Source organism: Onychomys torridus, chromosome 9 (assembly GCF_903995425.1).
Source record: "Onychomys torridus chromosome 9, mOncTor1.1, whole genome shotgun sequence".
NCBI classification, from domain to species: domain Eukaryota; kingdom Metazoa; phylum Chordata; class Mammalia; order Rodentia; family Cricetidae; genus Onychomys; species Onychomys torridus.
The window spans coordinates 46,055,998-46,072,553 of NC_050451.1; the positions used below are offsets into that span (position 1 = coordinate 46,055,998).

At 38.3% G+C, this 16,556-nt stretch overlaps 1 protein-coding gene across 2 annotated transcripts in view; it reads right to left on the minus strand.

Annotated features, from left to right (window-relative positions):
• The window catches only part of Xpo4 (exportin 4), a 94,277-nt gene that overhangs the window by 22,680 nt on the left and 55,041 nt on the right, over positions 1 to 16,556 (minus strand). For both annotated transcript variants that reach the window (XM_036199207.1, XM_036199208.1), the window contains exons 7-11: positions 14,310 to 14,422; positions 9,565 to 9,722; positions 9,196 to 9,370; positions 968 to 1,144; positions 252 to 394 (exon numbers count right to left, since the gene is read on the minus strand). In XM_036199207.1, coding sequence (XP_036055100.1) covers positions 252 to 394; positions 968 to 1,144; positions 9,196 to 9,370; positions 9,565 to 9,722; positions 14,310 to 14,422 — 766 coding nt within the window. The remainder of the gene's footprint in view (positions 1 to 251; positions 395 to 967; positions 1,145 to 9,195; positions 9,371 to 9,564; positions 9,723 to 14,309; positions 14,423 to 16,556) is intronic.

The window sequence follows — 16,556 nt, forward strand, 5'->3', positions numbered from 1 at the left end:
GGAATTGTAATCTATATTTTATGACAAGCAATGTTTATGAAAGGCAACTGCAACTGGTTATTCCAAGCTATTTCTCATGCCATGTTTTCCATAATTCCTGCCCTCCATGATGTAGTGCCTGGGCTCCAACTGTATTGCCAAGGAATGCAATCATGACATACTTCTGTCCACTAGATCCTGTGTGCTGGGACACAGGGTGGGGAAACTGTGAACAGAGAGCATTTCTCTGTGGGGTTTCCGGGGCTGTGTACCTTGTCAGAAGAGGCATACAGTGTTCGGCAGCAATTCTTCCTAGCATTCCTACACTGGCTAGTTGATCAGAAAACTGATCTCGATCATCTTCTTGAAGTTCACTTATTTCTTCTTCCTCGCGAGAGGCCACACCGTTGGCAGTCTACAGGTGAGAGGAGGGGAAACGATGAGGAAATGCAGTGTCATGCTCCATGAGGCATGTGTCTGTGGCCCTGTCAAGTGGCTTCAGGGGAGCTGGAGCCAACCTGCAGCTACAGCTTTCTAGGACTCCTTTCTAACCATGTCAGCAGCCCTGATAGCCATCAAAAGGATGAAGATACCACTGAAGAGAAGGAAAGAAAGAAACGCTCCCCTATGCACATGGTAACATAGCTACAAACCTACAGTTCACCTCTTATACTGGGGATTGACACTTTTCACTAAAACATTTGGCATCATAAGTTTCCCTATTCCTTGAATATAGGATGTTACTAATATAGGATGTATTTAGTATGTTACCAGGGACCTGGCATGACAGAAGTGGCTAACTGAAAACTTGAAAAGGAGGTGATCATAAGTAACAGCCCACCTTTGAAGAACCCAGTAGATAAAAGGAACCATTTTTCTCTCATCAAATCTTTGAGGGAACCTATTTCAATTTCTAGTATTTTATATTGTCTAATATGAATAAATACAGCCCATAGTGATTTTCCATTCCACCTTGCTCAAAACTTACCAAATTCCTCGTGCCATCTGGAGCAGCAAGGTGGCACTGAATATAGGAATTGAAAACTTGAACTGCATGCTGAGTAAAAAAGCCTTTATGGAAATGCTTGTCGTCTTGGACCAAAGTTAGCCAGGACTCCAGCAACTTATCATATGCTTCCATGTATACCATGTCATCCTTATCAAGCTAAAAGGAAAGAGCATTTATAAAACAAGTGTCTAGAGAAATAAAATGGGCAGTGCAAGAGTTATGTAACTATGCACAAAAAATTTTTTTAAATCATTTTAAAAGAAAATCATTTCTAATTCTTAAACATTTTATTAAGCTTTCCCTAAATTTCAAAAGAAATAATTATTTGGAAATATGGAATTAATGTTTAATTTAGAACACTAACTGCTGTTCAGTGCTTTATGGAAAACACATTTTTTAAATAAAAAAATAATTATTTGAAAACTAAGAAAAATGCATATATACCACACATATAAAAATAAAGACTTCATTTACGCATGTGTTTCCAGTACTGGGATAGAATCTTGAGCTTCATGTATGCCAGGCAAGCACTCTACCACTGGACTACAAACGTCAAGCCCCACAGTTTCAAGTGACTTCAAAACTGGCCAAAACAAACTCACCTAATCAGATAGCTAAGAATTATATGGAGGAAAATTTCACAGAAGTCCCTTAACAAGAAAGAATTTATTTTAATAAAAAAGGACAGCTAATACACCCAAGAAACATAAAGGTCACTGACTCAGCCCATACTATTAGAGAATGTGAAAGCTATCCCATCATAGAGTTAGCTAAGTGGTTTAAAAATGTGAAAATGAGGCCAGGCCTGGTGATCTCTGTGAGTTCTTCCTTTTCATTAGTTAAGTTCTTTCTCACAAAGGAGAACATGTGATAAACTAGAAGAAAGGGATGAGCACACGCATCCAGCTGAGTCTCTCACCCCCAGGGCATGCACACAACCACGCCACAGATGTGTCCATTGGCAAGACCGCCATGCTTCACAGACTGCCATGGTCTTAACTATTTCAGGTGGTTATTTGTAATTTTTATTTCCCATTTTTTCTTGTTCATGAATAGCTACTAGTTCTCAGTTCATCTTTTCCACCAAAACGACACTACCGAGACAAAGGATTTTCCAAGAAATAGGTAGACACACAAATAACAGACTACAGAGCTATTTGTGGTATAAAATCCCTCCCGAGATTGATCTAGAAGCCACTGTAATACACATGAAAGCACATGCAACCAAAGTACATGACGCTGTTTTTTAAAAAAGAAAACCACATTGCCCACACTCTGTAATATGGCAGTGGCTCAAGTGAATATAATCAAAGTATGTTACACACATACGAAAATCGTTCTGTTAAGTTAATATACACACTTATATAAATGTGGGGCTTGATGTTTGTAGTCCAGCTTTTAAAAGGCAGAGAAAAACAAACAAACAAACAAAAAAAACACCGCTAAAAAGCCAAAACACAATATTGGTTATAAACAATGGGAAAGATGACTCTGTTCCTTCTATAATTTCATCAAATGCTAAGAGCTAAGCATTGGAATCCTGAAGTGAATAGGATCCTTTCTTCCCATAGAAACATCTGTGGCTTGTTTATATACTTAACAAGGCATGTGCTTTGCAGACATCATTTGTCAGGTCTTAACAGTTTATCTTGCCAAAATAAACAGACCGGTAACATTTCTAATAGAACTAGAGAGTAGCACCCACTGAACTAGCCTCAAAAAGAAAAACACAGGACATTTGTAAAGACCAACTATCTTTTTCCTAAGTGCATATTTAAAACATGCATCAAAATGTAAAAGTTTTTTTTTTTTTTTAAAGTTAAAGCCTTACATGCATGCTATTAAAGGAATTCTCCACAATGTTTCCATTAAGCCCTGATATTAGAATGATCTCAAGTAGAATGCACAAGTTCTTACACATTGGATGGTGATTTAAAATAAAGGCAAAGCTTCTTAGGAGGAAAAAAACCTCTGGTTCTCTCTGTATAACAATGAAGTAGCTCATCAGGGAAAGTGTGAGAAATTGGTTGATGACAATTGGCAACTAGATCTTCCAGTCTAATCCCAGAGAAGTGAAGCCTAAGCTAGTGCTTTTTCATAATACCTTGGCTCTGCTCCATGGCCACTCTGGCCCAGACCCAGCAGCCGAGCCAGCAGCCTGGCTGGCAGCATGTGGACAAATGACTAAGGAGACCAATCTAGACACTATGTGCTCATGCTCTGAGCATTGTCAGCCTACTGCCAGAAGGCTTTGGAGAGGGGCTTAGAGCTTATGGGACCTACTTGACCCCACTTTACTCCATTTGAATATGAAGGAGGGAGTAGAAAACATGATTATCAGCACTTCTCTCTGCCTATATCTAGCCTGAAGGTGTAGAGAAGCATAGATATGCAGTGCATCAGACACAGAAAAAAAACAAAAACAAAAAAAATGTATATTTATGCTTTGATAATTTTGAATATATAATTCCAAAAATAGCAAAATGTTCTCTCAAGTGAATGTCTGGAAAGAAAATTTTCAGTACAGCAATCTGCTCTGGCCCATGCCTGATAATGAATATAATTTCAGAGATTAACAGCATTATAAGACTCCAAGTAGAGGAAACTCTGAGGATGGCAAGATTATAGGGACAATAATAAGAGGAGCAGGGCTGGACATGGTGGTGCACACATTTAAATTCTACTATTTGGGAGGCAGGGGCAGAGAAAGAAGTGGGGAGAGGGGTGGAGGAGTGAGGGGAAGGGAGGATGACCCATCCTCCAGTGGTTCCCAGAGCCTGGAGTATGGAGAAGGATAAACAGGTGGCCCATACCGGATTTTAACAGCAGTCTAACCACCTTTACCCACTGAGCCATCTCACTAGTCCCTTATTTCTAGTTTAGATGCTGTATTGAAAATCAGGAACTAGAGCTGGGTGGTGGTGGTGGCGCATGCCTTTAGTCCCTACACTTGGGAGGCAGAGTTAAATTGATCTCTGTGAGTTCTAAGCCACCCTGATCAACCCAGTGAGTTCCAGAACAGCCAGGACTACAGAGACCTACATTTAGATCCTGTTTAAAAAAAGAAAGAAAGAAAGAAAGAAAGAAAGAAAGAAAGAAAGGAAGGAAGGAAGGAAGGAAGGAAGGAAGGAAGGAAGGAAGGAAAGAAGGAAAGAAGGAAAGAAGGAAAGAAGGAAAGAAGGAAAGAAGGAAAGAAGGAAAGAAGGAAAGAAGGAAAGAAAGAATTTATACCACCAGAAATAAGCTCTATGGAACCCACGGACTCTGGGTTTATGGCAACCGTGTGCCAATAGTAATAATAACCCATATAGCACCCTGCTGCAGGCTTGACAGGCAGACTGATGGTAAGGGAGGAGTGTATGAGATCATTCTGCATTTCACTGTGAACCCAGAGATGCATTAAGTGTAGTCTTTTTATTGCTACCTATTTCTATATGAATCTAGTATCAGCTATTTTGAAAATACACAAATAAAAATCAGACTAAGGTAGTTAGTTACAAATTTGCCTATAATCTTCAAACAACTCCAAATCTATCCCTAACAGTAATGACACTATCCACAACCCATACCCCTGTGCTTTTCCCCAGAGAGTAAATAACCAATGAGACAACTCCAAATTTTCTCCAAGAAATCAGAAAACACTTTCTTCTTTTTTGAGAGAGGGTCTATGAAGTCCTGTAAGCTGTCCTGGAGTTTGTTAAATAGACCAGGCTAGCCTAGATTTCAGAGATCCTGGCTAGAAAGAACTTTTTTTTGGTTTGGTTTTTTAAGACAGGGCTTCTCTTTGTAGCTTTGTGCCTTTCCTGGAACTCACTCTGTAGACCAGGCTTGCCTCGAACTCACAGAGATAGGCCTGCCTCTGCCTCCCGAGATTGAAAGGCGTGTGCCACCACCACCTGACTTAGAAAGCACTTTCTATTGAATACCAAATGTCTTTTACTTCCATTCACCCCCACCCCTATTTTCATAGTAATCATGGGCAAGTGCTCATATACATTGAGCTACATTTTTCAGCCTGTCCTAGAGTTCTGTTGCTGGGAAGAGACACTGTGACCATGGCAACTCTTATAAATAAAGCTTTTAATTGGGGCTGGCTTAGGGTTTCAGAAGTTCGCTCCATTATCACGGTGGGGAGTGTGACAGCATGCAGGCAGACAAGGTGCAAGAGAAGTAGCTAGGAGTTCTACATCTAGACCCGAAGACAGCAGGAAGAGAGAGCCACTGGGCTTGGCTTGTGCTTCTTAAAACCTCAAAGCCCACCCCCAGTGACACACCTCCAAATCCCTTGGAAGTTGTGGCATTTGATGACTAAGAACTTCAACACATGTGCTCATGGGGGCCATTCTTATTCAAACCACTACACAGCTCCAGACTATTTTCCTAAGTAAGTACTGTTTATGTACATAAAAATATGCAATTAAATTGATGCAAACAATTAGTTTCTCAGAGATTTTATATTTAAGGATCACTTTTTAAAAAACCTTTTTAGAGCTTTATTGAGGGAGGGGGGAGAGAGGGGGGGAACAGACGGAAGGAGAGTAAGCAAAAAGAGAAAAGGCTAAGGATAACTTCTAATGAGCTCCTTAGACTTACTGAACTCGAGAATTTCCTATTTCTAGCCTGTAAGAACTTTGAGAAAAGAAAAGGTCAACTATCACAGTTGACAGAGAGTAAGAAAAACTTCTAGGTACACCAGCTGGGAAATTCACTAGCAGCATCTACTTGTAGCAAGTTACATAACAGAAACCCAATCATGGAGCAGGAGGGGAACAGGGAACCATCCACCCCACAGATAAGTATAGGTGAGAAAGGGGCTCTGCCACACACTATTTCTTTGCTGTCAAGTCCTGACTAACCTCAAACTTACCATCTTGCTTCCTAACCTTCTGAGTGCTGAGATTATCAATATAAGCCATCATGCCACACTTGGTATACAGTTCCTTAATCTGGGTGGGTGGTACAGAGTTGTTCCCTCTATACTATCTTTATATTTAAACATAAAATGTATACTTCGTATGAGGAAAATATTTCACAATGTTTAAAGTATATAGGGTACTGGCACAACCCTTTGCACAATGGCACACCAAACAGTATTTGCATCCCACAGTATAACACTAATGAACACATCAATAAACAAAAGACTCCAAGAACCATATTTTTTACGTTGTTATTCATCTGTTGTATTTAAGTTCTTTTCTAGGTGTGTATTGCTTAAGTTAAATACAGTAATAATAACAGATAGGCTAGAGATGGCTCAGCTGCTTTAATTCCAGCACCCACATGGCAGCTCACAACTGCTTGTAACTCCAGTTCCCAGAGACCTGACACCCTCACACCGACATACATGCAGGCAAAACACCAATGAGCAAAAAATAAATAAAACATTTAAAAATGAAACAATACTATATTAACGAATAGAGATGGTAAATAAGCTTTACTCTAATGACACATACTTGCATAATGAATACATTCTTACAAGACTTAACACACCTATTTAAAACATTAAAATTGATTAATATTTAAGTCAAAAAATATTGCATAGTAAGATTTGTGATCCAATCTGAGTTAGAGTAAACAAGCAATTCTTTTTTGTTATTATTGTTTTCCAAGATAGGTTTCCTGCTGTCCTGGAGTACTGGTCCACAGCACTGGCTGTCCTGGAGCCAATCTGCCTCCTGAATATGGGACTAAAGATGAGCACCACCACATCCAGCCTTGCAAGGAATTCTTAAAATACTTTTAAATAATAATCTGTATTTAAATATTCTTATAGAGCCAAAATTATCATTATTTTTGCAAAGAAATATTCTTTCACCATGCAAAGCTTAAAAAATATCCCCGTGTCTCATATTTCAGCTTTTCCTACAATTCTGTAGGCTGAAGAAATGCAAGCCTGAGTGGGCAGGGGATACAATGTCATCAGTGTGTGACTTCTCAGCTATCATAATCCCAGGGCGGGGAGATTTCTCAATTATCCACAACAGAGGTCAAGTTATTACACACGGCTATATGCACCAACACCATCTCCTAGAGTAACTGATGCTCTCTGCTGTCTCCTTTAAAGGGGATTTTTTTAAAGTCCTTTTTGAGACTCAGTCTCATTGAGTAAAGGCTGCCCTCAAACAGCAGGCATTATTCCCTCAGAAGGAAGCCAGTTATGGTAGCACACATCTGTTATCCCAGCACTCGTAGGTAGAGGTGGAGGCTGGAAACAGAATGAGACCCTTGCTACATATCCAGACCCTCTCCAAATTCATCCCGTTCCACCACAAGACAGCCAGACAAACAAACTAGGGGAAAAAAACAAAAAACCTGCCTCCCTGATTTTGCCAAGGAGGAAACATACTAAATGAAGTTGAAAAAGTAATCAGAAGGTGATTATAAACAGCCCGTAACCACTGTCTCCTTCCAAATATATTATCATTCCACACTATGTGGACTCCTAAGCTATTTACATGCTCAATTTTTCCAAATTTCCCTCAAAGACAATCTGTTCTCCATCTCAGGACAAACGTATTGTTGAACTACATGCTACCATTCCTTGGGGCTAAGAAAACAGAAGAAGGCATACCTAAGAACCCTTACGGCAATCCTTTAATCACTCTGCCTGGGCTGGGTGTGTTCACGACCTTCAGCTGATAGCTGAATATTCCCCAGAATGTACAAGATGACTAAACATCAAGATTTAAGTGCCACTTAGGGAAATTGGTTTAGCAATTATGCAAGTCATATGAAAGGGCCAATTCCCAACCTTCAACCTCAGCAGGCTTCCCTAATGTCCCCTCCACATTTAATGGAAAGCTTCAGTTTTTCTATTCTTTCTGTTCTATAGAATTGGTAGCCAGCTGCCTTTAAAAATAATTTTTAAATACAAACAGATAAACTGACATAAACAGCCATTTTCTTCAACCTATTAGGTATATCTTTGAGCACAGCATATCTTCTCATGAGAAAAGCATAAGAAATACCCCATTTATATTCCTATTCTCCTACATCAAATTCTCCTGCTCAAAATAAATTTCAAAGATAAAATCTTCAAAACAAAAATATTACGTATCTTCTAGCCAATCTGCTAAATATAAGAACCCTCTTAGAGAAGATGAAGAAGGTCTTTGTGTCTAAACAGATGATCAAAATGCTAAATCCTGACTCCGTCTCACTCAAAAGAGAAACATCAGGAGGAGAACACAATGAAGCCATGTTACATGAAACTACACTCGAGAGTCTGAGCCTGGGAAAGGGCTTTGACGAAAGCGGAGACACTTAACTCCAATATGGACTTTCGTGTTTAGACCCAAAATCACCATCCTGAGAAATGCAAATCCCACATATGATGTCTAAGAACTTCTACTCATGTAATATACAGCTTTCAATCATATAACCTCTCATTAAATCCTAAAAGAACCTAATTACACAAACACAATCATTCCCAGATTCCTAATTCTTTGAGCACTTTGGAAGCTTTATAAACTGCCAAACATTGCCAGAGCTTACATCTTAATGTAAACTCTGGATTTAACATGAAATTCTAAGAGGTATCTACAAATAGTGTTTTCTCTCTTAAAATTGTTTCTAAAGAACCTCCTTTTAATTTATAACAAGAAAAACCAGTTTCACAATTAAGCCACTACTGTGTAGAAGTCAGTCCATTACTTCCAAGGATTACTGTAGTTATTAGTCACAGTAACTGTTACAAAGCAACGGTGTTGTCAAGGGGTTTCAGTACATAGTCCTTAAGTTAAAAATAAAAATTGGAAAGCATCTCAAAATTTGTACTTGTCCCCCAAAATCATTAGCATTATTACCAGTCTTAATTTGAATGTAAATTAGAGCTTACCAAAACACTTCTAAATAATACACATCACATAATTTCCAAATAAGTCCTAAATAAAAATATCAAAATAACCTAGATAAAATTTAATTACATCCAACCATGAAGTTATTTGGTACTTGGTAGATTTGTTAAACAATGAGCTATTCATCATAATTTAACAAAAACATTTCATTCTAATTATCTCAAAATTATAATTTCCAAGACTAACTTATTAAATCCACAAAAATTGAAGTGATGTTTCCATACACATTGCCACTAATTTACATATAAAAATGTAATTTTAACAACAGCTCCTAGTACTTAATGAAAATAACTGTCATGAGACAGTGTTCTAAGGAGCACAAACGTCCCATGACTTAGAATAGGCACTCACCACTTCTTCCAATGCAGCACTTCTCCCAAAGGAACAAGTGAGATGTGTGAGGCAGTTAACGAAGGAGGAGAAAAGTTCGCTGGGGATGGCAGTTAAAACATTCCGAGGGAACACAGTTATCAGATTGCTGATTATGCTGGAGATTCCCACAGCTTCAGAATCTTCTATTTCAATTCTACAAATCAGGAGGATTATTAAGTAGCATAAGATAAGCTATATTTCCAAACACAAAAATATTATCACCATTCATTTTAAATTAGCCTTACAACTCTACTTTAAAACAGAACAAAAAAAGCCTTGGTTTCTTTTCCCCCTATTAAATACCAGAGGAAAAGGGAAGGTTCAGTTCAAAAGGACAAGCATACCTACCCATTGATAGTGTTCAGCAATCCCTCAATGAAGTGTGCTAGATAATCAACCTGGGATCCTTCATCGGGGAAGATGGGTCCATGCAGAGACGCTAACTGGGCAAGGCACTGCAGAGAATCCTGTGCCATATCTGAATCTTCTCTGATTTTTCGATGTACCTGTTAGAAAGAATTACTAATCCATAAAAACAAATTCTTCTTTTGTAAGGGTCACGTGCAAACCATGTCGAATGAGGTAAAAGAAAAATTCACTGTAGCTGGTCATTTCTAGAAAATTAACTCCTCAGTTAAACAGAACCTGAAAGTCATCCTCTAGTTCAACTGACATAGGTCATGGTTTTAAACATATCAATGAATTTTTACTTGAGGGCTACCTGCATTTTAAAAATTGAACTGTCTCCAGCATATTATGACGAGGAGAGAAAACAGATGCTAGCCAGTCAGACATACTGCTTCTGCTAAAAACAGCAACGACGACAGTCATCTGTATTATGCTAACTATGCCTCACCACAGCTTCTTGCTAAAGTTAGCAGACAAGTTCAACCTAGTATATAGATGCCGCTTTAGTGGAAGCAGACAGTTGCACACTTCAAAAACCAACAAATGTTACCTATCACCCATCCTAGATATCACCTACTCACATACATGGAACATATGCTTAAATTTTGAGACCGTGTACTCTGTTTGAATTTCACTTTATCCCATACCATTGCAATTAATACTAAATATTAAAATATAATTTGTATTTAATACATAAATCCATTTAAACAGGCAACTAGATCTTCCTTCAATGATGTAATATTGATACATACCCACTACAGTGTTTTATCTAAAGAAAAGTTCTCCAAATATCGCTCAACTTCAGCATCACTAAATTTTCAGATATTAAAGATTTCATTTCTATGTTCTGACATTAAAATAGAACAGGAAATGCAAGAAAGGAATTATAAAGTGCCTATTTACCTTCATGTACCGACTGGCTATTGGCTATTTCCCACAGGCATCTAACTGAAGCAACTCTAGCCCTCCTCTTCCTTTTTTGAACCATTCTCTATTTGTTTCAGGATATGTTGGCTTTGACTTTGTCAATCATTTATGAATTACTTGACACAAGATGTGTCTGGGTTTTTTTGTTTTTGTTTTTGTTTTTTTCTTGAGCTGAAGATCGAACCCAGGGCCTTGTGCTTGCTAGGCAAACGCTCTACCAATGAGCTAAATCCCCAATCCGTGTCTGTTTTTTAAATGCATTCACTGGTACAGTATAGGACACAGTGAACAGAGTAAATACTTGTTAACTGGTTCCACTAACCTTAGCCTCTTACGATCAAATTACAGTATAACAGCTCTAAAAATTATGGTTAGATGACTTACTAATATGCTTAAAATATGTTATACTCTGGTCTAGAACAAGAGTTGGAAAGCCATTGACCCATGGGCCAAAACTAGTTTCCGGCCTGTGTCTGAGTGGATGTAGAGGTTAGGACTTTTCTCGAGTTTACAGTTGAGGGGGGAAAAAAAAATCAAAAGAGGATTGATTATACAAAAGTTCTTGATTTTCACAACCATCAGCAAAATTTTACTGGACTATCAGCTTTGCTTGATTGTTTATTTTTTATTTAGGGCTCCTCACTACAATGACAGAGTTAAATACAACCATATTATAATAAATATACATTATATATATTTAAAATACAGAGCCCAAAATATTTACTGTGGTTCTTGCTAGCACATAGAGTTTGTCAACCTATATACAAATGTAGTTTAAGGGCTAGAGAGATGGCCAGAGGTCGAGAGCACTGGCTGCTGCTCTTCCAGAGGTCCTGAGTTCAATTCCTAGCAACCACATGGTGGCTCACAACCATCTATAATGGGATCTGATGATCTCTTCTGGCATGCAGGCATACATGAAAAGCACTTACACCAAATGTAGTTTAAACTTTACAATGTATAACACACAAAATTGTATGCATTTTGGTTGCATACTCTTGAATACATTTCTAAATGCTCTTTATCTTAAAAACACAATTAATCTTGAATCTTAACCTAATCAAAAGTTCACCGAGATGCCCAGGGCTAGATTCTACCAAAACGTACAGTGCAAGCTGGGACAAGAGAAACTTGTCACATGATCTGTTCCACATAGAAGCCAGAAAGCTATTCGTTCCTGGGCCAGAAATGAAAACACAAAAGAAAAAAATGTGCTTAATGAGAGAGCTAGTGTTGAAAATCTAAAAACAAAACTAAATGAAAAGCTGTCCTGGGGCCAACGACTAATTTGTTTTCTGAAATAGGAGTCACATAAAACTCATATTAAACAAGTAATTCTTGCCATATATAGATTCATGACCTGCCAATTTTAGCAGAGAAAGCATTCCCTTCATAATTAAACACGGATTTCACTCTAAACAGTATCATACAATTAAAAAACAGATCTACCACCTCCACACAGAAAGGAAGCAAGGGGAGGAGAGACAGACACCCAGGGAGGCAGCAAATGCAAAGGCCACCATCAAATAAGCACACAAGGCACAAGTCAGCAAGACAGACAGATTTCTACTGAAGTTTGTTGAACATCAGGTGCTAGTGTGCCATCCCCACTGAAACGCCCAACAAACATGCAGATTCTGAGGCTGGGAGAGTGTGAGAAAGTCATAGGTGAAGAGGTGCCTGACGTGCTATGTGAGGAAGAGACAGCAAAGCAGAGAGCTAAGAATGGCCATATCTGGAGGGCAAAATACAGAATCACAATCAGGAAAGTTTTGTCCAAAAGAGTAGGAAGAAAAGAAAAACTGACCACTTAGTGAACTTGTGAAGAGCAGAATGCAACCAAAATCATTTACATTTCAAACACAGTCAATACATTTAAGTCTTTACTCCAGTATGTTTATCTATAGAAATCTAGCATAATAATGATATCTAATGGAAAAAGATTAAATTTGGTAATTAATCCATATAAGTGAAGAGAAATTTAGCAAAACTCAAACAGAAAGATTAAGTTGTGGCTTTTGCTACAAATTAAAATTGTTTATAAATTGCTAAAACAACAAAGAGGAAAGGGTTAACTTTTGAATTCATCTTTTTGCATGTGGTAGTTCACAGCTGACAGAAGCAGCTGTCTGTTCTGTCTAGACAGCTGTTCGGACCAAGCAGAGTTGTTGGCAGCCTTGCCAACGGTTTTTCACCTTTTCACAAACGCCTGGAGTGGGACCTACTTTCTGTGGAGCAAATACAAAGAACTGAACTTGGACTCCTATCAAAACAATCCCTGCCAGATGAGGCAGCCCACAGAGTCCTTACAGTGGAACTGCAAGTACCATTTGATCTTGCTCATGTTTTTATATTTTTTCCTCTGGTTTTAAAAAGGAAAATATAAGGTGATTAATGCTCAGATTGAACATTTCCATAGAAAGCATCTTTTATGAAGGGCAGAGATGAGCCTTAGTGGCACAGTGCTTGTCAGGCATGCACAAGACCCCAGCCACAATCTCCAGAACTGCTAAACAAGCCACTCTGGCAGAAAACGACTGTTTCTGTATGACTAAGGATGGACAAATGTGCTTTAGACATTTTAAAATATATACCACAGTACTGAAACATTTTAAATGGTTCAATCACAAAAGGCTCATTCATACTTCAAAACACATAAGGTAAGCAAATGTAACGATTCAGACTGAACAAAATTGTCTTATTCTTTTCTTTTTAAGTGTTATTTAACTAGATTTTACTGGTTTTTATTTTGTGTAAGTCACTGATCTAACTACACACTTACACTGTAATTGCAAATTAGCATCCAAGACACACATATATGTACCTTTTAATTCTAAAACTCACTGGCACATTGGGAATATATTGCTTGCTTCTTGTAGGCACTAAGAGGCCTGTTTAAAGTTATAATTGAAATATTTAAGATAAATTGCTCTTAAATACGAACTCAGCTCAGGTCTTACAAATGATGAGTATAGCCCACCAGGGGAGCAGTTTTCAAAATGTAGTCCAAGGAACCCTGCACTTCCTAAGCTGCTGCAGTGTCCATAAAAACACTAATGCGTTTCTGTTCTTCCTTGCGTAGACAAACACACAGACGGCTTTTCCTGAGGTCACATGATTTAAAATTCCAACTGAATGAAATATAAAACATGAAAATCATGTTGTCTTTTATTAAACCAGATTTGCAAAAATATAAAGCAAACAAAACCAAAACCCACTCATTTTTACTATACTCGTTCTAAAAGTATTTGTTCATTGAAGTTATTTATATTACAATGTAACAGTTTCTTGTTGGTATTTGTAGTGAAATAAAGTATTTTTTAAAGTTTTCAGTCTGAAATTCAGTTTATTGTTCATTCTAAGAACATGTTATATTTTAGTCAAAAAGACCAAACTCATGCCATTGTCTTCTTTTGCGTCTATCAGTTTGAATTTGTAATGGGATAATAGCTATACTATACAACAACAGCTATGTGACCCACATAAAGAAAAGCCAGTAGGAAATTCTGAATTTTAAGAGTGCAAAGGAGTCCTGTAATTACCAAGTCTAGAAGTTCTGCTGTGGGACCTAAGCCCTTTATACTGGGATAGTACTTGTACATTAGCAAGATTTGTCATATAATTTCTCCTTCAGCAGGTCAGCCAATAAGAAGGAAAACCAACAGGGACAAAAGAAATCTGTCCTGTCTTACATGAGAAAACAAAGGCATTTCCTCTTACCCTGTCCCCTGCTGCCAGAGACAAAGCCTAGGACTTACTGTGAAGAAAAGTTCCATAACTCTGCTGTCCAGAAGAGTCTCCCGCCAGGACTCGGTTGGCTTCAACAGCACATTTTGTGAGGATTCGAACATAGCTATATAATGTCTGCCCAGTTATCTAGTGTCAAGGTCAACAACAATAACATTCTTACTTTGTCTAAACTATAAGTACACCCTAAATATAACAGCAGCTAGCCAGAAAGAATGCAATGGAAACAGTTTAAGCCTCTTCACATATGCTACATCATTCATGCATGAAGCTAAGGAATAAAAGGCATTAAGTGCTGAAAAAAAGAATGCTCTAGGAATGTAAGAGAACTGTTTTAGTCATTATGTGTACCATGCCGCCGTGGGGATAGAAACCCTGACGATCAGAGGTCTTAATAGAGGAACAGAAAATAAAACACAACTTAAAAACAGATACCAGAAGCTAAACACAAAGAATCAATGTCTGCAAATTCGTTCCATCACTTCCCCCAATATCTTAAACAGCAAAATGTCTCACACAGACTATATGGAAAAACAACAGTTTTCCCAAGAGACATTTGTTCACATGCAAAGAACATGAAAGAGTAACTACGCCTCATGCTGAAAAACTGAGCACAGTAGCCCAACATCAAGTCAAAACAAAGAATTAAGCAGTTGACAGAAAACAGATGTTTATTTAAAATCCTCATCGGCTTAAGGGAGACAAAAAGGCCTGGATCCCCAGGACTCATTAGTCAGCCAGCTAACATACTAGGTAAGTTCCAGGCCAGTGAGAGACCCTGTCTCAAACAATATGGACAGCTCCCAAGGAATGGCTTCTGAAGGTGTTCTCTGTTCTCTACACAAACATACACATATATACATGTACACCAATATACACGAGCATGCGCGCGCGTGTACACACACACACATATACACACACACACACACAATTAATAAACAAAATTTCCCATAGACTCAAACAGTATATAAGATGTTGAGGTATTCAACATCAAATATGTTTCAAATAGAACAAATTTTCTGTAAATACATTAACCATCATAAATATACATTTGTAGGTGTTGAGGAATGTAATTTACTCAATGGCATGGCCACAGTAATTGAGGCTTTAAGAAATGAGAGCCTCCCTGCAATGGAGAGGGTAAGTTCTGCCCCTTCCATTGGGAAACAAAGTCTGAACTAGGCAAAATTCTCATTCAGTGAGAAATCTTGATGTAGGCATCTATGATGACACTCCGCAAAAAATCAGGCATATATTCAAACGCTATCCTTTCCTTAAACCCAACTCAGTATTCTTAGAGAGAAAATATTTGCAGAGAAAATTGAAAGCTATAACAAGATAACCTTTTTTTTTTTTTTTTTTTTTTTTGAGACGGGGTTTCTCTGTGTAGGTGTCTGTCCTGGATCTTGCTCTGTAGACCAGGCTGGCCTCAAACTCAGAGATCCGCTCTGCCTCCCGGAGTGCTGGAATTAAAGGCATGCACCACCACTGCCTGGCAGTAACCATTTTTTAAAAGACAGTTGCTTGTGAGAATATTTTTTTGTCAGCCACGCAGTGGTGGTGTACACCTGTAATCCCAGCAGAGGCCAATGGATCTGAGTTCAAAGTCAGCCTGGTCTACAGAGAGAGCTCCAGGACTGCCAGAGCTACACAGAGAAACCCGTAAGGTGGGTGGAGAGGGCGCTGAGTTGTCTGAAGAAAGGAACTCACTGCTTCTTTCTGAAGTCATTCCCAAACTGCAATTCTGACTAGCAAAAGTGAAACTCTGAACAGACTCATTTAGCATGTCCCTCTTCCTTTATCTGCCCCCTTGTGGAGAGAAAGAATGAAACCCCAAGGAAGGCAAGCCTGTGCAAAGAAAAAGCAGCAGACAACCAAGATTCAGTTTCAATGTAAGTCAACTCATCTCACAGGCGTCAGCTACAGTCAACACAACACACTGTCTGAAAGGCTGACTACCTTCTCAGAAGACAAACGGAAAGATTTACTGATGGCATTATCATTTACTTCAAAAATAGCCTGCTGGCTATTCTCTTTATTGTGACTTTGAAAGTCACATAAAGCAGCTAAGCAATCTTTCATTGTTCAGAACAGATCATCTGAGGAAAAGAAATAAAGGCTCTATACCTCATGAAACAGAAAAGCAACTCATTTATCTTTTTCTAGCTTTAGTGCCATTTTATTAAAGATACATTTTTATTATGTGAAAGGTCAGTAATGAAACATAATTATTAACTACTGCATGACGTGATATGGTG